Genomic DNA, 22,903 nt, shown 5'->3' with positions numbered 1-22,903 from the left:
AAAATTCTTTATATATATATAAATTATTTATAAAAGCAATAGTTTGTAAAGATAATTTTCCGTACGTATATTTAAAAAAGTACTATAATTAAATACATAAAATTCTTAATCACAAAGAGGAAATTGAAAGATAAATGTTTAATAAGTCTTTATTTTATTATATCAGAATTTATTATTTTCCACATACCTACCTAATTCATTCTTACGGATGCAACACAGATATCCAGTGATCACATCTCGGATATCTATTGGATACCGAAATGTCCCGCAATATATTCAGTCATTCAATATCCAAGAGATATCTGTCACTATTTCCCGTCTATCCGTCTCCGATATAGATGATTGTACAACGCAAGTTCGATCATAGAGAGATGTATCTCTCTAGAAAACAACCGCGGAGAAACGGATAGAGACGCTAAACAGTTTCATCTCGATATCAACGATTTCGTCCGATCCACGAAGAGACATTGCGCTGCGGATGTCACGAGACAAGACGAGAATTGCGACGAGAATGGCGACAAAATGTAGAGCACGGATATATCGAGTGGATACTAAGCGAGAAATAAAAATAAAAAAGAGAAAGAAGAGAAAGAGAGAGGAGGATGAGAAAGAGAGAATTTATGGATAAAAAGATAGAAGTGGAGAGATCAGGGGGGGATTAGAAGAGAGATGAAAGTGCGATGACGCGAGAACGCATTGATTGAAGTGCCATGTACTTACTTACGTTACTCAGGATACGTCGTGTGTGCCGACTGCATGTGCAGCGAATGCAGAATGTGGGCTGTGTAGGTGCATTGTCCCTCGTGATTACGCTGCTAGCTTTACCGTTTTAGAACAAAGGACACGAGGAGCGACGCGCGTAAATACTTGTACGCAAGTTGCTTCAGGAGTACGTGAGCGATGTGAAAAGTTACAAGTAAGCAATTAATTTTACGCGTTTTTCATTACGCAGCGACAGATCGCGCTATAAGACGTTTGATAAGTACTCTTTTACTATTTTTTAAATATTTTGATACGTAAATTTTTAAATAAATTTTTGCTTAAGAAACAAAGAATAATCATACTTACCTACCTAAGTGAAGTGCATCGCAACGAATGTTCAATAAATGTCAATAAAAATATTGACTAGAAATATGAGTACTTTTTTCCCTGAGATGTGTCGAAGTTTCGCTGACCGTTTTATTTTTTATCGTTCCATTTCCAGCTGATGATTTTAAAGTTAAGATCTTTCGAAGCGCAATTTATCGGATCCGTAGGAAATGATTCATGCATGACTTGATTTAAGCTTTTCTTCTAAGTACTGTCTCGTTGATATTACTCACAGTTTGTTAGTTTGCTTAAAGAAAAAGCTTTTTTGCAAGTGAATGAATGATTGTGACAGTGAATTAATGATTGTTGCTCTTCTGTGAAAAATGTTTAGATACACGAACGTGCATCTCCGTTTTAATAAATCGTAGAATTTCATAGAAAAGTTATGGATATCTTTAATTTGCTATTTTTAGAGAATTCATAACGTTGTATCATTCTTTTTGACGTTTATCCGTAAGGAATTTAGAAACTTGTAAAATATAACAAAATAAGCATCTTTAATTGGTGATTTTTCTCGCTCCATGTGAATTTTATCCCTCGTTTCATTTCTATGAGACAGTACAGACGGTGATACAAATGTGAATTAATAGATTTTATCAACTGACACGCTTCTCGATCCGTTCGAATTCCATCAAAGAGTCCATTCGTTGATTTTATTTTGAAAACGGAATACTATGTTTTATTTCTGTGTCAATTTGTTTATAGGGAGACCTCTTATGAAACCGCACAACAATTAATTTTAATCCCCGCGCGGAGTTCGGATTTTTAATATTTTTATGTGAACACTGTCGATGCGCGTTCCATTGTTTCGTTGCTATCTCTTTATGGGCGCCATAGTAAAAAAAAAGCGCAATTTAAACGTATTCGTATTTTTATTCGATCGTTCGTCGATCTCGCCGAATATCGTTGAATCTAGGAACGTTTGCCGATTACCTCACACCAAGCTCGATGATGATCATCAATGTAGATCAGCTCGATACAGTTCTTAAGTTCTTAAGAGGAAATTCGAACGACGTGTATTATATGGTTCAACGATCATTATTTAGCGATTCATTACGAAACGATCGGCTGTACAATAAGAGATTCCGGATCACAAATATCCGTATAAAACACGGTATTCCAGGCGAACCTTCTCCTTAATTGACGTCTATAGATAGGTAGTATATAATGTGAGAGAGGCGATATTTTCATAGCTCTACCGTTCTGTTTAATAAAATTATTCGTTTAGATACTTATCACAACAGGTGGAATATATCGTAGGAACCCTGCCTGTGTCTTATGTTGTATACGTTTGTGTTTGTTTGCTGCGTGTCTATGTATATATGTCGTACATGTGTGTGTGTTCAATTTTACAACCACAGCGAATCCCGATTACATCAGGTATTGTACGATGCAATTTCAGCAAGTTTAAATTTCTGTAGATACACATGTGGAAATCGGTTTTTCTCCGCGCTTATATTCACATGGCAGATGGAAATGCGACATTGCCGTGAGGTTCACTATCTTTCGTCTATCGAAAATTGAACTCGAAATTGCATCGATTTTAATCCCTGAATTATACAAACGAAGTTTTTCCGATCACTGGCTCACAGTGCGTTCCCCTCGGCGCACATAATTCCAAATACAAATTTACACTTTGCGTAAAGACTATTTACAGGAGAAACGATCAGAGAAAAGGATACGGTAATCGACCATAATTAAAATATCGGGCGTCGCACAATCAAGGACGGTTTAAAAATTTTCCTTCTCGTATATCCGCGCAAAATCGAAGAATCGCTATCAATATATATATTATACTATTTACAAAGATCCCGGGTAATATATATCGAGGATTCTCGAACGTAAACAGAATCTAATTTCCGTCCGTCAATTGCGGTACCATGAAATTTTGCATCCTGTTTTAATACATTGACAAACTGAGTTGGAACGAGGAACGATGCGCTATTATTATATTGTATCTCGACAAACCGGAAGGGAAACCGTATGAGTTCGTAACCAGCTTTCGTCACCCGTAGCTCACAGAAGCGACACAAAATCATTATAATCACAGTTTAGTTCTCTGCATAATTGCGCGGACTAGCACAAATATTTCTAATTGGCCCGATAGAAAAAGATATAAGTCAAAATGTCTTGCTTTTTCTCGAAAAGATAAAATGACTAAAAAAATGGGATATCCATTCTCCAATACTAAATATAATATCATTTTTATTATTACAATGTGATCACACAACATTGTATCAATTTAACGCATCTTTTTTTGATAATTTATTTCGAGATGAACAAATTGACTTATATAAAGCCTTTTTATCGAGCATCAAAAATAATTTTACGAAATTATTTGCAAGAGATAATACTTTTCTAGATAATAACAAAGATGTGAATAGACATGAATTAGTCTACTATGCTCAGAAAACGTAGAGTTTCAACTTATTGAGTTTATATTCTAACGGAAATAATATTCTAACAATAATTTTTTATTTATTGCTATTACATATTATTAAAATTTGCATAAGTAAAATATTTTTATATATTCTTTTATCTACGAGTATTTTAGATTAGCTTCCCTAGTAATTATGAATACACAATCACGAGAGAAAATTCTTATACATTTATACAAATGTTTTGAGTAAAATGATGACTGCTAGAACGTGTGAACTCACTCATTTAAAAATAAAGTAGAATGTAGAGTACAATTTAAATTGTACGAGATAATTTTTCTTATATAATTGAGATATAAAAGCGAATCAAAACTCTACATTTCTCGCGCATACTCACATTTATCCACATCGTCCAGAGTCCGCATATTAGAAAAGCATTTTTAAATTCCAACGCTCTCGAATTACCGCTGCGCCGCGTCGCGCCGAGGGGACAACCGTGTCCGTGTCCGTGGTATCGTGGGATCGATCAGGGGATGTCGCAGGACGATCGGAGGACGTCCGTCAGTCCGTGTCGATTCGCGTCGATATCGTGCCAACGTGCGTGCGTTCGCCGTGTCACTCGACATCGATCAGCCAGACGGCGCGGTCCAGCCGAGAAGGCGTCGCCGTCGCATCGTTGACGGTGATCATCTTGTTCAGGGTCGTCGTCTCCCGCAGCAACCGCACGCTACCCTCGTAAGTCGTCGGACGGTGTTATTGCGAGGACGTCCGCGGTGGTTGGCCGTTGGGCGGCGGCGGAGGCGGGGGCGGCGGTTGCGGGTGCACCTGGTGGGACAACAGACTATGCGCCTGCACGTGGGCCGCCGCCGGGTGGTGATGGTGATGTTGATGGTGATGGGAGTAGAAGATAGGCTGCGCCGTGGTGGGCGCGCACGAGGTGCCGACGCCGACGCCGACGCCGACGCCGACGCCGACGCCGACACCGACGCCCACTCCGACGCCGACCGAGTGCGACAGGGCGGAGGTCGCACCTACCGAGGACGGCACCGGAGGTCCCGGTGGTCCCGGCGCCGTCACCGACACGCCAGCGGAAGCGCCGGTGCTGGCTGACGCTTCGTGGTACAGAATCGGCACCCTGACTAGCCTCTGGGTCGCATGGGCCATGTTCGCCGCTTCTAGTTCAGCGGCCAACTGCCGTTTCCACTTGTTCCGCCGATTCTGGAACCATATTTTCACTTGGGTCTCTGTCAACCTGAGCGAGGCGGCGAGACCGGCGCGCTCCGACGATGAAAGGTAGCGCTTCATGTCAAACGTGCTCTCTAGTTGGAACACTTGCGACCGAGAGAACACTGTCCTAGTCTTCTTCTTGCGCTTTATGCTATTCGACTCGCGACCGTCTACGCCAACTTGCACGTTGTTTTGACCGTTACTATTGCCGTTTCCACCGCCACCACCACCACCGCCGCCGCCACCACCACCACCACCACCACCACCACCAACACCACCACCACCACCACCACCACCGCCCACCGAAGTGCCATGGAGACTTGTCGATGTCGATTCGCCTTCACCGTCGGCATCCGCACAGTCGTCACCTTCACCGAGATCGTCGTGCGCCTCGTCACCACTTGATGGACTCCTCGCGCGATGTAGACGATCATCGCCGTTGTCATCGTCGAGTTCGTCTGGAGGAAGATACACGTGTTGATTTCAATCACCATACAGCTTCTCTATTTATAAACTGCTTTTCAATGTAAAAAAATATGCGATTTTCACACACATGTATTTATTTCGAATTTTTTTTTCATGTGTTTTTTGTTCTTCTAGAACCTATCGAAACTATTCTTGCTTATCGATTATCATTAATATTATTATATCGTTGTATCAATAGACACGAATTTTCTCTTAAAATTGTTATATATACATATATAACGTTTTTTTAAACAAAGAAAATTATAATTACTTTTCTCTTCCAATGCAATTATCTTTTCTCACAATGAAAAGCTTCCGGACACTTTTTACTTAGAATCGATAGCTCCTCGTAGAGTTATATTTTTCTGTTAATTATCTCTTTTGTTTCACAAGTTACTGAAACAAAGATCTTTTTATTTACGAGGATTATTATCCTTCAACTGGGATTATTCTTAACAAGTAACGCGGGATAAGTCTGATTAATGGCGCAAAAATTCGCGGAGATCAGAGAATTGCGATATCGTATAACGATAACAAATAATGATATTTGTAATGTGTGTGAAGTATGAAAGACACATCATGTATATTTATCGATATAATCAAATCGTTAACGAGAGAAAGGTAAACGCGTTAATCGCTTTTCTTTTTAAACGCGATCCGTATACGTCAATCAGTCCGGTGAGAGCGCTTTGAATTTACAAATTCTCTCTCACGCGCGTTCCGATAAATCGCCATTATACATTTCTCTATCCGTATTGAATATTTAATCAATTAATAGAATGCTAATTAATATTCTATTAATCCATTTTGACATAATTGCTGCGTATTGAATTCCCTATGCCGCTATCGATGCAAATGCATCATCCAATGACATTATTTGCGATGTATACCTACATATTTGTATAAAATACCATTATACAGTCGTGTGTCTTTTGCGATGAGAACGTGAGGGAGACAATAAAACATGCAATAATTTATTCATTTCCTACAAATATTTTTTCTATTGTTATGTCTTTATTAACTGGTGTGCGATATTCCATGTATGCAAAATCGAGGATAAATATGATCGTTTTATTTTTAGCGACAATATGTCATTAATATGTGTGTAGAATGTTTAATCCTTTCTCTCTACAAATGATCGTTGTGGCACAGACAAAAAGTCGGCTGAAACGAAACTAGATACGATACATTTTTATAATCAATAATTTGATATTTGTTATATCGGAAATATAATCGAGCAGAACATATTTTTAAAAATATGTGCTTTTCAACTTTTTTTGTTCGTAAAGTGAGAATCATTATTATTACCATTAAAACAAGATTTATTAAAAAATCTGTTGATTTTGTATACAGCCTTAAATATATTTTCTCTTTTTTTTCTTCTCATTTTTTTTTACAATTGCTTTAAATATATTCGCTTATTTTCGAAAAAAATGGCTGATTTTGAAAAAAATTTAATTTTCAGCCGTATCAAGATTTATAGAAAAAATAAAAATAACGCAACTAAACACTAAGCAGTTGTTATTATCGTTATCATATATACTGTTAAAGAATTAAGCGTTGTAAGATGGAACTAATTGATAATTGTGCAAGTGTGTTCATAGGTGGGAATGGTAACTGTCTAAGTGCTTAGGCAAGGTGGCAGAAGCAAAACGATCGTTGGGTAAGGCGATCGACGTTGGTTTGTCATGATGGAAGCCGTGGAAGCCTTACGCGTTGTATACGCGAAGATATACACATAGATACACGAACGCGTCTATAATGCGCACACAGACAATATATCTGTATATCTATAGAGGTCCCCCGCGTTACCTTCGTTTTCCTTCGTCTTTTCTTCGCGATCTATACGAGTTGGCGATTTCATGTTTCAATCGTCTTGAAATATCAGTGCATCTTGTGTATAACATTTTTTAGGAATTTCTTCAGTCGAGAGCACACATTTTTGAAGTTGATCAAGCTGAGAAAGTTTTGTATTATTATCAAGCAGAGAGAAGTAATAAAATTTTTATGTAATCAAAAATATTTATTTATTTTTCTCAGAAGCATATTTTTGAGATATAGATAAATATTCTACTTTTCTTTAGAATAATTTAATTATTACAATAATAATTATTAAATAACGATTAAAAGGAAAGTCTATTTTGGACACATCAGGCATATTGAATATCTCGTTTCTTTATATTATTCTTAATTATATGTTTCGGTTTCCACTTAATAAGAAAATTTCAAAAAAGATAACTTCACATTACTTTTGTCTGATTCGGTGAAAGTTTTATATTATTAAGCAGAGAGAAGTAATAAAATTTTTATGTAATCAAAAACATTTATTTATTTATTTTTCTCAGAGGCATATTTTTGAGATATAGATAAATATTCTACTTTTCTCTAGAATAATTTAATTATTACAATAATAATGATTAAATAACGATTAAAAGGAAAGCCTATTTTGGCATCAGGCATAAAATATCTCGTTTCTTTATATTATTCTTAATTATATGTTTCGGTTTCCACTTAATAAGAAAATTTCAAAAAAGAGAACTTCAGATTACTTTTGTCTGACTCGGTGAAAGTTTTATATTATCAAGCAGAGAGAAGTAATAAAATTTTTATGTAATCAAAAACATTTATTTATTTATTTTTCTCAGAGGCATATTTTTGAGATATAGATAAATATTCTACTTTTCTCTAGAATAATTTAATTATTACAATAATAATGATTAAATAACGATTAAAAGGAAAGCCTATTTTGGCATCAGGCATAAAATATCTCGTTTCTTTATATTATTCTTAATTATATGTTTCGGTTTCCACTTAATAAGAAAATTTCAAAAAAGAGAACTTCAGATTACTTTTGTCTGACTCGGTGAAAGTTTTATATTATCAAGCAGAGAGAAGTAATAAAATTTTTATGTAATCAAAAACATTTATTTATTTATTTTTCTCAGAGACATATTTTTGAGATATAGATAAATATTCTACTTTTCTCTAGAATAATTTAATTATTACAATAATAATGATTAAATAACGATTAAAAGGAAAGCCTATTTTGGCATCAGGCATAAAATATCTCGTTTCTTTATATTATTCTTAATTATATGTTTCGGTTTCCACTTAATAAGAAAATTTCAAAAAAGAGAACTTCACATTACTTTTGTCTGACTCGGTGAAAGCCGGTGTTCGAGACCTCAGTTGCGAAACAATGTTAACATTTCCTTTCGACCACGGCGCGGCGCGCGTTTTCCCTCGGATTATCCTTAATAAGCCGTCTCGATCTGCCTGAGTAGGCGAGAGCGGGGCGAGAGGCAGGGAAGAGAATCGAACTCACCTCGCTGAGGAAAAGATGCGGACGCGGGACTGACGCGGCTGAGGGTGCCGACCACGTCGCTTGGTGAGGGATGCTCGAGCGTCTGCAGGCTGTGCGCCGGCCTCCATGGAAACGGCCAGCCGGCGCCGCCGAGTAGAACGCCACGAATGCCGTCGGCGTCGACAATGTCCGGTGATTGGCCGGCAACCTGCACGGCATTGCTGAGGGCGGACGAAGCCGCGGCGGCCAGCCGCGAATGATGCTGATGCTGCTGTTGTTGCTGCTGATGGAGATGCTGTAGTGTCGACGGGTAGAATAGGCCGCCGATGCCGACTGGGTATCGACTTGCTATCAATCTACAACAAGAGATGACAAAAGTCGTTTTATGATCATTATTAAATACGATGTAATATAGATCCAAGGTTTTGCGAATAATATTGTAATAATTAAAATCAAAACGAGAGAAGCAAGATTCTTTCGTAATCAAGATTTTTGTGTCTAGTAAATCCTATATAAATTTCAGATAAACTTTATTTTGATTTTTGAGAATGTATCGATTAATTCGGAGTGAAATTTTTTTCTTAACTAAAATGTTGAGACATAGGTAGCTCCTCGAAATCAGAAACGATTGAAAGCAAAGGATATCGAATTTTCAATTTGCTTTCTGAGAAATTGAAAAAAAATTTTTTCACACATTTATATGAAGAAAACTTCTACTCTTCAGAATTCTCATTTGGTTTTTTTGTTATAACGATTATTATAACATATGTTTTAAGACATGAAAGATTTATACATTAATATAATCTTATAATAATTTTTCTTAATAGTTAAATGTAATTATTATAACATAATGCAAACGTGAGGAATAATAGGAGTAATTAAACGTCAAGTATCAATTGGTATAGATACTATTTTATAGACAGATCGTGCCAAGTTTGTGAGTTTCGTTTAATATGCGACTAAAAAAGAAATCACCGAAACATCACGAACAAATCGAATATGGTCTCTAGCTTTGTTTATAAAAGAAATTTATGAACTGTCGCCACACGTGTAAATATACGAATAAAGTCTAGTGTGCGTCGCGGGTATAGTTTGAGCATGCGGGATCGTTACGTTCGGGATAAGTGCCGTCGCTCGTAGCTCGTAGCCGACGGCTATTACCATTCAGATTTACTCAACCACTCGGGAGAAAGCAAAGCTCTTCACTGAATAGAATATATTTGGAAACGGTGTTTGCACCGCAACAATAGCTGGACGTGCTACGAATAAACGCTCGACTGGTTATTAAGAGCAAAAATCCGCTTAGAGCAAGAAGCTCTCGAGAAAATCGTCGCGTTGACCAGGGGAGAAGCATACCTGCGCGTCGCGGACCCTTCCGGTGGCAAATTCAGTAGCAGCTTTATGCGGAAACCTTGATTAACACGTTGAATGCTGTGCTGGTCACTAGTAAACGGCACTTGAATTTTTAGTGGCGCCTTGCCGATCACCAGTGATTGGTTTGCTGACCCGTCGCTACCAAATTCACAAAATATACAAAACTCGTGCAAAATAACATTTCTACATATAATTAATATTCAAATAATAGTCTCTAAAGCAATAAACGTACTATGTATATCATAATTTTGCATAATTCACAATCGTATATTTTATTGATACAAATCCAACACAGTGTGAAAATTTCACTCCGGCGTTGCTAGAGGGACAAACGAATTAGAGTCGGTATCCAATGTGTTGAAATTATTTTTAATCATAACATAGTTTCCAATAAAAAACGTAGTTTCTTTAAAAAATTATGTAAATACGACATCAATATAACAGTGTAAACAAAATTATTACAACAAAGCTTCTCTGAAATTTTGCGAATTTAGTGGCTTTGTTTTGGTCGGAATCTTCTTTAGATCGTTTATCGGTAAATCTGTCTTTGGGTCTCTTCACGGTTGGTTGTCCTCTGATTGTTATTTCGCCGCTTATGTGCTTTCTCTCTTTCTTTTCCGTTACTTCCGATCGCAGCTAAGCGCCATTGTTGCAGCTGCACGCGTCGAAACTTAATGCGACAGTAACCGATTTGTGGTGAACAGAAATATAGGCAAGCAGGATCCGCCGGTCGACTGGCCGATATCGGCAGGCAGGGCAGGTTGGTCAGGCCGAGGAGGCTTCGGAAGCCTTAGTACTTTCCCGTGTTTCTTCCTCGCTTCCCCGTTGTAGTCCGTCTGCTGCTGAAACGAGCGATCTGATCTCGTTTCGATACGCGCTCGCCACATGAAAGCGCATTTGACTTTGTTTGCCATCGTATGAGTGGCACTTTACGCTCATTTCTGGCCTCGTTTGCGATGAAGATATGGCAAACAATTTATTTGTTCTAATATTCCATCTCGCGTTCTAATATATACCATCAGTTTTTTAATAGTTGGTTACATTTATTTTATCCGAAAATATTCTTTACTCTTCATCTTGAGATAACGTAATGCACTTTTTTAAGAAATTTTGTAATAATGATACTATTGTCTTGAGAAGCTTAATATATAGAATTCGATTAAATAGACAGCAAATGCGTTATAAAATGCGAACCCTTTTCGTTCTTCAAGCAAGAGATGGTTTACGAAATCTATCTCTTATTCGCTGAATCGATTGGATATTGAGCTTCTTTTTAACTTTATCTTCTTGTATCAACGATAATCGCACTTATGTAAGTTAATGCCACGTCGATTCCACACGTGTCAATCGTTTATCACTAGGAGGAAGTCACGTTAGGCGATAGGTAGGACATAACAATATAACGACAACGATGACGACGACGAGGCTGCCTGGGATCGAAGTAAAGGAGGAATTAAGACCCTTCCTAAGAGAATTCCTCAATGACACGCGATCTTTGGTACTCCTCTTCCCCACGATTCTCTCGGCATCGAGACGAGATATATCGAGGTATTCTCAAGAAGGCTTCGCGCGGCTAACGGGAGAGGAGAAATGATGGCCCGGGTACACACAAATGCCCCGGAAAAGATAAAGGAAATCTGACAACCGCCTGTTTTGTAAGCATTCAGAGACCCTTCTCTGAAGGAGCAGGTATAAACACCAAACACTCGGATCTCTCTCGGTGAAGAGATCCACCACCATTTACTGCCTAATTCTGCAGATCTTACGTCTTAGACTGCCGCGAACACTCAATGTGGCTGACTAGGTTTACGAGTCTTACTCTCTACGTAGGTAGGCACTCAAGAACTTTTCTCAGCGGTCTCCTCCTTTTAACACGCTCTCTCGAATCTCTCTTAGGTTATCAAGCATGCATTTGACTCGCGTGACTCGCCTTTCCGTTTCTCTCCTGTCGTCGATGATCTTTCGAGTGTAACAATTATATTTAAGCATTCATATTTGATTTCCAGTTTTCTATTTTGTGCAGCCTTTTGATTCTGTATGTAATAATATTTTCATTTTTAACTTAACCCTTAAGTACACACCTTAGTTTTTGGCACCCTTACTACGCATGATGGGTCTTTCGTGTCGTGAATTAATTTTCATCATTTTTACAAAAATAATACTATATAAAAATTATTAAGCATTTTTTACATATATATTTTGACATCTTTGAAAAGAAAGTATTTGTATATTTGTGTATTGTAAAGTTGTATATTTATTATAAATTGTCATATAAAATTGTTGTATATAATATTGTTGTATGTAAATCAAAGAAAAGAAATTCGCAGGACACATGAATGACTCAAAGGTATATATTAAAGATTAATTTGTTTATTTTATTACTTATAAAGTAGTTGAAAAAAGAAAGAATTTTTAAAAGAAATAATTAATAATTTTTATTCATGCTGTTACACACACACACACGCACACACACACACACACACACATATACACACACATATATGTATGCATATTCGTAATGAAAATACGAAATAAATTTCTAACAAGACAAATTAATTGAAAACTAATTGGAAAATGAATTTTCTTATTTGTTTGCTCTATAGATTTCTAAATTATCGGTTTTATATCTTCTAAAATTCAATATCACGATAATAAAAATTCCTTCTTATGATTTCCCTGATTGGAAAATTTGATTTAAATTTATTCTTATATTAAGGATTTGATACTATAATTGGTTACGTGCAGAAATATTAATTTGCAACTCTTACCGCCATAATAAAAATTCTTTTTAATAAATTCGCTTCTTTTCTTTTTAGGATTTATTTCATTAGGCCTATATAAATTTTTAATACGAGACGCGCTCGAGTTATCTTTATTGGGCATTTCCGTTAAAATTTTCCTTCCGTGTCTTCAATGACGTGTTATACCGCTTGCTTGTATTGATTATTATTCTACCTCTGCTTGCGCGCTCAGTAAGTGCCATTCTCAAATATAAACTCTTTATGCCGTTAACGATCGCTCGTAATACGATACGTTTCGTCGTGTATCGTTACACCGAGGGTAGTTAGGAGCGCAGCGAAGAAAGAGAAGTCGATCGCGTTCGCTAGCGAAAGTGCGCCCAAAGCGGTTTGCAATCTGTATGTTCAACATGCGATCATCACGTTGTGCTTTACACAGAAAAATAAAAACAAAAGGGCGAAGAAAACGGCGAAAAATAGATTATCGGATTATTAATGAGGCAAAATAAATGGAAAAGAAGTAGATGGATGGGATAAATTTTCAAGTTATGTTTATTACATCGACTCGGAGAGAATGTTAAGAAGCATTCTTTTGTACATATATTCCTTTTGCATATTACTTATTTCAATCCGATTTTTAATTTCTCTCTTTCCCCATACGTGTGTGCGATTGCAACACGATGAAATCTATTGTTAACACTGTGTCTTATAAAGCGTCGTCAGGATGACCCAACAACGATTTATTGGCTTTCAAAGCGTTCGACTAAATCCGCTAGCTGGCTTCGTTACATTATTGGCTTGCGATAGACGGAACGACGAATCTATTTCCATGTTTACAGCAATAACTCGGTAACTCATATACATATGTGTATTCTAAAGAAAATTATTATTACTGTAAAAATGTTTCTTGATACACGAATTTTTAGATAAACTTGAAAGTTTTGTGAAGAAATAATATAGAACTGATATAGTTATAACAAGTTTCTTAAAATTGATACATATTAGAAGTATGACATGCTAATGTGTTATCTATTTATATTGTAATTCCATTTGGACTCTTATGTCAGTCATGTCTCCTTGTGTGACTTTTTAATCAAGGATTTGCTACTTCGTAGACGAAGCAGCGTCGAATGAAATCGGAGGGAATTGTATTCAACGCAATTACGATCCGTGATCCATACTGCCGCCGCCATCGCTCATCCCGAGCATTTGTTCCCAACGTCGAAACATCCATATCGCTCGCGAATAGGCGATCATACACAATAGGCTTTATCGTATCTTCCTTTGAAACTTGTAGCGCGATCCCACCCTAATTAACGAATCATTTCATCAGTGCTGTAATTAACGAGGCGGTCTCTGTCGCGGATTATATCAGACGGATCTTCTGTTCGCGGTTCTACTGTGTTCGCGGTAACGTTTTTGAATGTAAGCCTTCGTGAAATCGCGAGCAAATCGAAAAAAAAATATTTTCACGATACTCCGCGCCAGAATCAATGGACCGCGCGAACGAATTCGAAACGTATTGAGAACGAACAAGATGGACGCGCGTGAAGAGATAATTAATTCTTCTAAATATAGGGCTTGCGATGAAATCCAGTTACTTTTTTACCCAACGTAATTTTTCAGAATAAATACATAAGCCGTTTCCTTTAGCCGAATTTCATGTACGTAACAATTTTAATTAAATATAAAAATTTAATTAAATATAAAAAAATTTAGCAAATTAAAATTCAAATAAGGTAAGAAAGGAGACTGTGAGCTAAATTAAGTGTTTGTACAACAAATTCAAAATTATATTAACATAATTAAAAGTTAGAATCTACAAATGTTTTGACCTCAACTTTAGGTTGTGTTCTTCACAGTGTAATCGCAAAACTAACTTTAAATTATAACAGATATATACGTAGCTCAAATATGCTTTGGTAAAACTAAAAATTACAATTTTAATTAATTTAAAGCATGGCATCTTTAATAAGATTTATTCAGAATATGATGTATACGTGTCAATTATGAAGATACGAAGATCTTCAAGTCGCTCATTAAAGAGGAGTCGGATGCGATTGTTACAATTTCATAAAGCGCGCATGTTATACCGGGCGTATCCAGCGCGTAAATCCCTGTGCGAGTACTTACTCCCTTGTAGAGAAATATTATTATTTGATCAGTTAAGTTATATATATATATATATATATATATATATATATGTATACATATATATAGAAGATGGATAGTGCTCTGCTGAGATCGCATGGCGCCAACTTCTCTCTTCACGACCTTGGCGAACGAGAATCTCAGGCTGGTAGAGCGGCGATTTAATAATAAATCGAGCCTAGAACTTGCGCACTTCCTCCCGGAAGAGACGTAAGGGCTGCTCACTCGGCAGTAAATGGGCCGCGGGATAGGTAGCCTGTTTCTCGAGGGAATCTTAGACTCCTTAACCTTGGACTATACGTGTACGGCGTTTCATCCGCATCCATTATGCACTCTACGCCTAATTGATTTTTTGCCGTCCCCTTCTCTTATCGATGCGCGCGTTTCGATAACAAATTTCGGTTGCCAGTTGCTCGTGACGTTAATTAGCGTGCTCGCACAATTATGCCCTGGACACGCGCGCGCGTTTTATGTATGTATGTGTGAAAATTGCGCAAACGCGCGCGATCATCGCGTAATTCTATACCATCACGCGAATTTTTGTTGAATTGCATTTAAACGCGTAAATGGATCCGAACGGAATATATATATATATATATATATATACGCATTTGTAATTTTACGTATCGCCGCGGAGTGATTATTACAAGCGAGACGCGCCTCTTTCGTAACTCTTTGTGATGTGTGAATTATGCCGTGCATTACCAGGAAATTTGCACCGTCATTGTATCCTTTTTGCGTTTGCAAGTTGCATTTGTGTGTGATTTGTGCATTCCTCATCGTTATTTAAAGAAGAAAACAATTCGATTATTTTATACACATCATCGCACACGTATCATGGATGTACAACAAAAACTTTGCAAAAATCCAATTTATTCAATTTTAAATGAATTAATGTTCAATTGCATATTAATTAATAAATTCTTTATAAATCTGATAAAGACAAAGGTGTTTACAAATCAGAAATATTTCACGTACACTTCGAAGAGTTTTACCGGCCATAAAGACGATGCCAAAATTCCCATTTCTCAGTGAAAATGGAATTATCTACGTACTTTTGAAAAGAAAATCTGTTTATTACAGTTTAGGTACCATTTATCTGCCGCGATAAGTTCGTTTGCGTGACGGGCCCCACTCGACGCGGCTTTTCTCTGTTAGCGAAGTGTACCCCAACGGTGCATACGAGTGGAACTTAATCAAATGGTAAACGGGTGGAAAACAAGCAATCGTAGCCGTCGTGTCGGCAGCCAAGCATGGCGAGGACGCGGAGAAAGGGCGCGAACGGGGACGAGAACGAGAACAGAGGGAGGGGGAGGAGGTGGGTCGTCAATCGAGGAGGGGGTGTAAATCTGATAAAATCATCTCGAACCCTCGAACTCTCTCTCTCTCTCTCTCTCTCCTGCCCCTTACGGCGGGCACAGTACCGTGCTCAGATTCCTCGTAGATATATCCGATAGCATGCGGGGGTCCTCCTAAATAACGTAAGTAATGTAAGAGGGTGGTGTTGTTGCTACGGTTGTTATTAAATGAGACAGCCTAATAGGCCCATTACGGTCCCCTCGTCGGTCCATTCCCACATAATATAATCCTCACCGCACGCGCTCGCTCGTTGTCGTTACCCTTACCGTTTCGCCACCCCCGTGATATGTCGTGTATCTTGATCCGGGCGAGCTCACGCCTACAAAAATCTTCGGTCGACGACGCGACGGCTACGAAGACCCTGGATACATCCCTTTCCGCCCGGTAATCCAAGTTGACGGGTGCGGACATTGGGTCGTGAAACACGGTGTTCCGCATCAACCGAAAAATATCTCGAGCTTCATTTGAACAATTTGGAGTTGATTTTTCTTTCGGTCAAAGATGTCGAGGAGAAAACTCGTTCTGACTTAATTCTCAATTTTAAGCTTTATTTTTAAGCTCCTTGATAAAAAGCAAGTCTTAATAAAGTTTTTGTTAAAAGTCGACGAGAAATTAATCAAAAATAAAGTTTTATTATTGAGATATTTCCAGGATATTAACCTTTTACTAGAAAAGATACTTTCTTACATATTTTTGTATAATTGAGGAAGAGCTTCTTAAATTAATCGAAATTGAGAGAGAGAGAGAGAGAGAGAAGGGGAGAGCTATAATTTTGAAATTATAATTCGTAAAAATATATTTTCTTTAATTATAATTCCTAAGTTTTTTTTTAACAATAATCACAACGTTGCATATTGCGAATATTAAGGCTCCCTCGATTTTTATTAAATGAATGCTCTTATTAACGCGCGTGATGCAGTTAATGCAATTTATACATCGCTAATGCGAAACGCGTCCCATCGTGCATTCGTACACGCGTTTGTGTATAATTATGCGAATAACGGTGGTGAAGAGTCGGATATTAATCTATCGCAATGGTGTTGTCGAATCTCTCGGGTCAAAGCTTTGCGAATGCGTGTTTTTATCGTGGAAAACGCTAGCGCGGCGGAGTTTCTAATTGCCTGAGAGAGGGCGCGGTCTTAATTTATTCAACAATTCCGCCAATTACGCGAGCGGCGAATATGAATAACGACGATGTTACGAATTAATTAATCATTAGCAAGTATTAGCAACTCCATTTACCGACACTTTTGCATTAATATTAAATGGCAACGGCATTGAATTAGCCGTTTAAACGATGGCGTTTAAATCGTTAAATTATGCAGAAGGACTCTTTTCCTCTCCTTTTTTTTTTTCTTTCACAGATGCCCGTTAGGAATTTCGCTAATCACGTATTGTAAATACAAGTTAAATTATATTATATAAATACAAATCAACATGTTTTATGTATTTTACTCGGGTAACTGACGTACCCCCCGTTCTATGCGGTGAAATGAATGGCGATCGCCGATCAGTATAAAGGTTCGAATTTCGGCCAGTTATTTTGGCGGCACCAACCTATAAAATCGAAGGTCACATTGCCGCATCTGACTGAGTTTAATGTAACGGTATTGTATCTGTATGCATTGTGTATACCAATAAATGATGCGCGCTATACACGTGTTTACGATGTAAAGTATACTTGCGATGTGTATCGCATTATTAATGAAATCAGTTGTGCTATTTTTCGCGAAAAAGCGTTCGTAGAAATAAAGTACAAATTCTTGGGAATGACGCAAATCTTCCGCTGCTAATCGTTTTCAAGACCGAATTTAGAAACGCAAGGTTTCACTTTCATAAGTTTCTTACCGAGAGGCTACTTGCGCTTATACTATGATATATACTTACAGGATGTCATAGAAATTGCGGTCGTTTGAAATTAAAAGAAAAAGAAGACTAATTATTTTGACAGTTCTTGATACGTCAATAGCTTTTAAGGTTTCAAAAATCGATTAAGATGAAAAAACTTGAAGAGTCACAAAATACAAATAGTCGAAAAAAGAGGCTTATTCTTCATCTAAGCTTAAATGCACATTTCTGTTTTGTTTAGCAAGATATGGAAAAATGTAAATATTAAAATATGCGATGTTGAAAATTGAAGCGTCAGGAGAAAATGCAGGCAATTTTTCTTTCTTATAGAAAACAGGCATCTTTAGCGAAATTACATTCGTATAAACCTGTGTGACATCATTCGATATATATCGTCTATCTTTTATTTCCCAAAACGCGACATGTAAAATTCATTGACGCATAACGTCATTTAAATTTTGTATTCAGTTTAAAAATATTCTCCACGTACGTAAATAATGCAGAAGTTATTCTCAATTGACGGAAGTCAATTCGTCACTTCGATTCTTTATAATTTTATAGATATTACATAACAAAAACATGGCTGTACTATGACGAAACTGTACATTTTCGAACTGTACATTTTCGAGCAATTGATGAGTACAATTGTGATGTTAAATGCTCCACTAATTTTCATAATTATAGCAATATCGAGAACAATAATCTTGTTTGCTCTTACCGTACCTAAATTAATAATTACAAGACATCTTTTCGCAAATTGTGCTAATGAGAAATATTTAACATTATAAATATTGATTGAATGATAAAGTTTGGTGTACAAAAGCGACCGTTTTATGAAACTGATTTAGATACTCCATCGTCCAAGAGTTTCGTATATATTTACAGCTCTTTCTCATAAAATTTGTCAAAATTAGAAACGTAACGAAATTAGAAATTCGTCATCTAATAAAACCGAAAGCAACGTACCTCGATAGCATCGCGAGATCCGCCGACGCCTGATGTCCTAGTAGTGGATTGGTAGAGGCATCGCCGGGCGGCGAAAAGGTCGCGGCTGGACTGGTAGCACTGGTAGCACATCCGATACCGATACCCGTGGAATTCGCTCTGGGCTCCAGTCCGGTGTGACCGGCTGCAGACAATCCGCCGCGTTGACCGCCGGACAATCTCAAGGATGTGGGCGAGGATGAGATCCTTCCGGGGCTGCCGCACGACGGCGGGATTCTCTGCGAGTTCTGCGAGTTTGCTGGCGGTAACGGCGACGTCCGGTCGACGTCCGACGACTGTCTCTCGCCAGATCCCGTGGAAGTCGTCGAATCAACGGGCGGCGATTCCGGTCTGCCAAGGATGTTGGAGATACTGAAGGACGTGTACTGCGGATTGCAGGCAGGCCTGAGCGCCGGCTTGCTCACGGTGTCAAAGCTGAAGGAGTGGTGGTGATTACTCAGGCCGCAGCCAGACTTGCCGTTCTTCTCCTGCAATAGCAACTCCGCCGGTGTCGAGCTACTCCTGGAGCCCTCCAGCTCCAGATCCTCTTCCGACACAACCGACACTTCGATCTCCGTTTCGCCGGACATCCTTCGAGCCGGCCCGTCGGGGGAGATTCCTCGCTGCGGCACTTCTTCCGTGGCTAGCCCAGCTAGCCCGATACGACTTTTCGAACAAGGTCGGAGCTTTCGTTCCCGATGATAGCCGCGCGTCGTCGAGTACGCTTCGGTACTCGTTTATATTAGGGGATATCCGACGTCAACTGGTCGGTGGTTAAGCGATATCCCGCGTCGTTTTGCGCGACGCGACCCGGCGATTGTCCACCCCGGACAATCGCACATCAGGATGTCACACACAGGTACGTGGAGCGCGTTGCTGTCGTTGACTCAGACGAGGTTGATCGCACGACTCATCGGTAGTCGATGCGCGACCGTCGCCAGGACGTCCTCGCGCGTCGTCGTGGATCGCAGACGGATCGCTCGATCGCGCGACATTCGTAAGCGATACCCTGGACGACAGGATGATAGGAGACAAGACACTTGGACGGCCCACCCTTCGCGGAGTCGCCCTCTCCCCCTATCGTCCTTCCGCCACCTACCACACCCCCCTCTTTCTATCTTCACCTCTCTCCCTCTTTCTCTCTTACTCTCTCCTTTTTCACCACTACATGTCCGTTCCAGAGCCTGATACGTAACTTCTCCTCTCCTTTTCGCTTTCCGCTCTTCACCGTCCACCCGCGTAAGCGTAAAACGTTCCCGCGTGAGTAACACCGAGACGAGATGCCCTATCGTGTCGTCACTTAAATTTTCTCGAGTCACTTTCACTGATTGCCGATCACTCCTCACAAAACCGATGACATCGTATCGGTCGTCATCGCGGGAGAGTTGTTAATCGTGACGCCCGCAATTTATGGATTCTTCTGGATTGGAGAAACCGAAACCGCAATTTTCACACGATGATTTTCGTCGAGGACACGAGAAACTCGGAAAGAACTCGAAGACGTATGTCTAGCCGTTCGGATGGAGAGTTCGCAATTGGTAAGAAATATCGTATCGGTCCGTGCGAGTCCGACGACGCTGTATCCGCGTTGCGTTGCGTTGCGTTGCGTTGCGTCGCGTCGGAATTTCGACTCGCGCGCGTGTCGTCAGAGCGTCGGCGCGTACTGACAACGCGTTCGGTTGCGCGTTCACATTAGAAAGAGAGCGAGCACCCTCGTGTCCTGCGATACGCTTCGCGGTGACGGGCGAGTGACGGGCCGCGGCCGATGGATGCACTGTGCTCGCGCTATACTAAGGGTAGGAAAACGCCGGAGAAACCGCAGGTCACACGGACGGAGGAGAAACTCGTTCTCGCACACGCGTAAACGTACACACTTAGCTCGCGGCTCACATATGTATACTCGCGCGTTTGTTCGCTCATACGCGACGATACGAAGGCGAGAGGGTAGGAGCGCGAGGGTAGGAGCGCGAGGGGTGCGACAGAGGGGCAAGAAAGAGGGAGAACGGAGCGGCGAGGAGTAAGATAGAGAGAAAGGACGGTTCGGAGTCACGCTTCGAGAGTCACGGGGGTAGTTATTGCGCGCCGCGCGCGATAGCTAGACTGCGCGGGGTACGAGCGAGGGAGAGGGGAAGGCCGGCAGTGCAGTGGCTAGAACGGGGCGAATGGATAAATTAGAGAGTGTCGGAGGAAGATGGCAGGATGGAGCACGTTGACGCGCGCGCGGAACAGGGTGAGGAGGGGAGAGTGGCAAGCGAGCGCGAGGACGGCTAAGCTGCAAGTTACCAGAAGGGGTGTCGGTGCGGCCGGGGTAGGTGGCGGGGCGGGGCCTACGGCTTGCCAGGGGTTGGCTTTCCGGATTTCTCATAGGACGGAGGCGCGATCGATGACTCGCGCCGCACACGACTACCCGCTGGGGTAACCCTCGCCGCGGACCAATCGCGTCGGTCGCGCCGTCCTTAACTCGAAAGATACTCGCCCTCGACGCGCGGCGCGGCGGCGGCGGCGGCGGCGGCGGCGGCGGCAGCGGCGGCGGGTGAACGGGGTGGTTGTACGCGAGGCGACGTGAACGTGGAGGTCTGCGAGCGAGAGGGGACGCGAGGGGGAAAGAAGGATAGCGAAACGGGGGAAGCGGCGGAATACGCGCGACGGGGTGTGTGGGGGTAACACACAACCCGGTGGCGGTGGCCGTGCCACGCCGTGTTACTTATCCATTATAACACTCCAAGATCTTGATTTAAGCCTGCAGCCAGTGGTGAGCTTTTAACCAATTAGCCTTTATAGCCTACTCCCTCCGTCCTCCCGTTTCCCGTCGATCCCTCTCTTCGCCACCCTACTAGCTCGCCTCTCGTCGAGTCTCTTCCTACCGACGTGGCGCGCGATGGTAGCCGCCACGTTGGTGTACCTACGTATCCTATACCATGTCCTCGTCCACAACCGCACGATATACCCACCTAATTTACCGGCTCTCCTCCCCTCCTTCCTCTTCTCTCTCTCTCTCTCTCTCTCTCTCTTTATTTGTCTCTTTCTCTCAATGTTATCCTTCACTTGGCTTTTCTCTTTCTCTCTCTCTCTCTCTCTCCGTCTTTGCGCCTCCTCGTTATGTATGTATGAGCATTATGCGCGTTGGTGTATTAGCGCGGTGCATTCGCGCGTGCAAGTACGTTAAACACGTACGCGCCAGAAGATGCACATGCACGGTAGTATTGGATACTCATCGTTTAGTGGAAGAAGAGTGCTCTTGCGGCGGCACTAGATATACGCTGCAAGGTAACGCTAATTAAGAGTGGACGCGATCGAGCCATGTTACGCGACATCCTCTTCTTGCTTCCTTTTCTTGTGAGTTACGTGTCACATTTATCGATTTAAACACGTGAAAATCCCTGATTTTCCAAATCGCACGAATCGACTGCGTGAAACGATAACAATGCCATTCGGAGTTATTCCGCGCACCGCTTGATGTAATCGCATTGGTTTTAACTTTGAACAATTGCTTCGGAACAATGTTAGATATTCAAACACATAAATATTACAATGACTGCTTCCGGATGTTATTTAATAAGCTGGAAAAACACATTATTTTTGCGAAAGTCAAACTAAAAATAGTGATTGTTTTTATATTGAAAGGAATAGCAAAACAAATATTTCTGATATATCTGAATATTCTTTTTATCCCCTTTATACTAAATAATATTTTATTGACTAAAATATATTCACCATAAAATTTCTTTAAAAATTTCCACGGAAAAGAGATCGACAAAATACAAAAATTAGTCTTTCTAAATTATTTTCTAGCATCTAGTAAAAAATTTACAATTTTGGAATGAAGGTAATAAATATTACGAAGCGTGATGTTATATTCTTTAGATAGGAGAAATACAATTTTCAATTCGAATATGATGGTCGCTCATAATTAAAAAGAAAAAATTCAAATGAGATATATTTCTGCCAACTATCATGTTATTAGCATCTAAAAAAGAGGTTATATC

At 40.0% G+C, this 22,903-nt stretch overlaps 1 protein-coding gene across 1 annotated transcript; it reads right to left on the bottom strand.

Annotated features, from left to right (window-relative positions):
- Positions 1 to 1,942: 1,942 nt before the first annotated feature.
- On the bottom strand, positions 1,943 to 20,924 carry Hmx (H6 family homeobox). Its single transcript, XM_087406442.1, has 3 exons — positions 18,900 to 20,924; positions 8,485 to 8,819; positions 1,943 to 5,152 (listed from the first exon to the last, which is right to left on the bottom strand). The coding sequence occupies exons 1-3, from the start codon at positions 19,505 to 19,507 to the stop codon at positions 4,221 to 4,223; spliced, it is 1,875 nt and encodes a 624-aa protein (XP_087262568.1). The 5' UTR covers positions 19,508 to 20,924; the 3' UTR covers positions 1,943 to 4,220.
- Between the last annotated feature and the right edge of the window lie 1,979 nt (positions 20,925 to 22,903).

Source organism: Acromyrmex echinatior, chromosome 5 (assembly GCF_024713525.1).
Source record: "Acromyrmex echinatior isolate Ae372 chromosome 5, ASM2471352v2, whole genome shotgun sequence".
Lineage (NCBI taxonomy): Eukaryota > Metazoa > Arthropoda > Insecta > Hymenoptera > Formicidae > Acromyrmex > Acromyrmex echinatior.
The sequence above is the reverse complement of the archived record's forward strand: the minus strand, read 5'-3'. Positions and strand labels throughout refer to the sequence as shown.

What these genes read in the sequence shown, in the direction of transcription:
- Hmx (XM_087406442.1), bottom strand. Translation starts at nt 19,507, where the DNA reads ATGTCCGGCGAAACGGAGATCGAAGTGTCGGTTGTGTCGGAAGAGGAT. An exon ending in GATCTCGCGATGCTATCGAG is followed by an intron (nt 8,820 to 18,899) that starts GTACGTTGCTTT and finishes CTCTTGTTGTAG; the next exon opens with ATTGATAGCAAGTCGATACC. An exon ending in CGCATCTTTTCCTCAGCGAG is followed by an intron (nt 5,153 to 8,484) that starts GTGAGTTCGATT and finishes ATCTTCCTCCAG; the next exon opens with ACGAACTCGACGATGACAAC.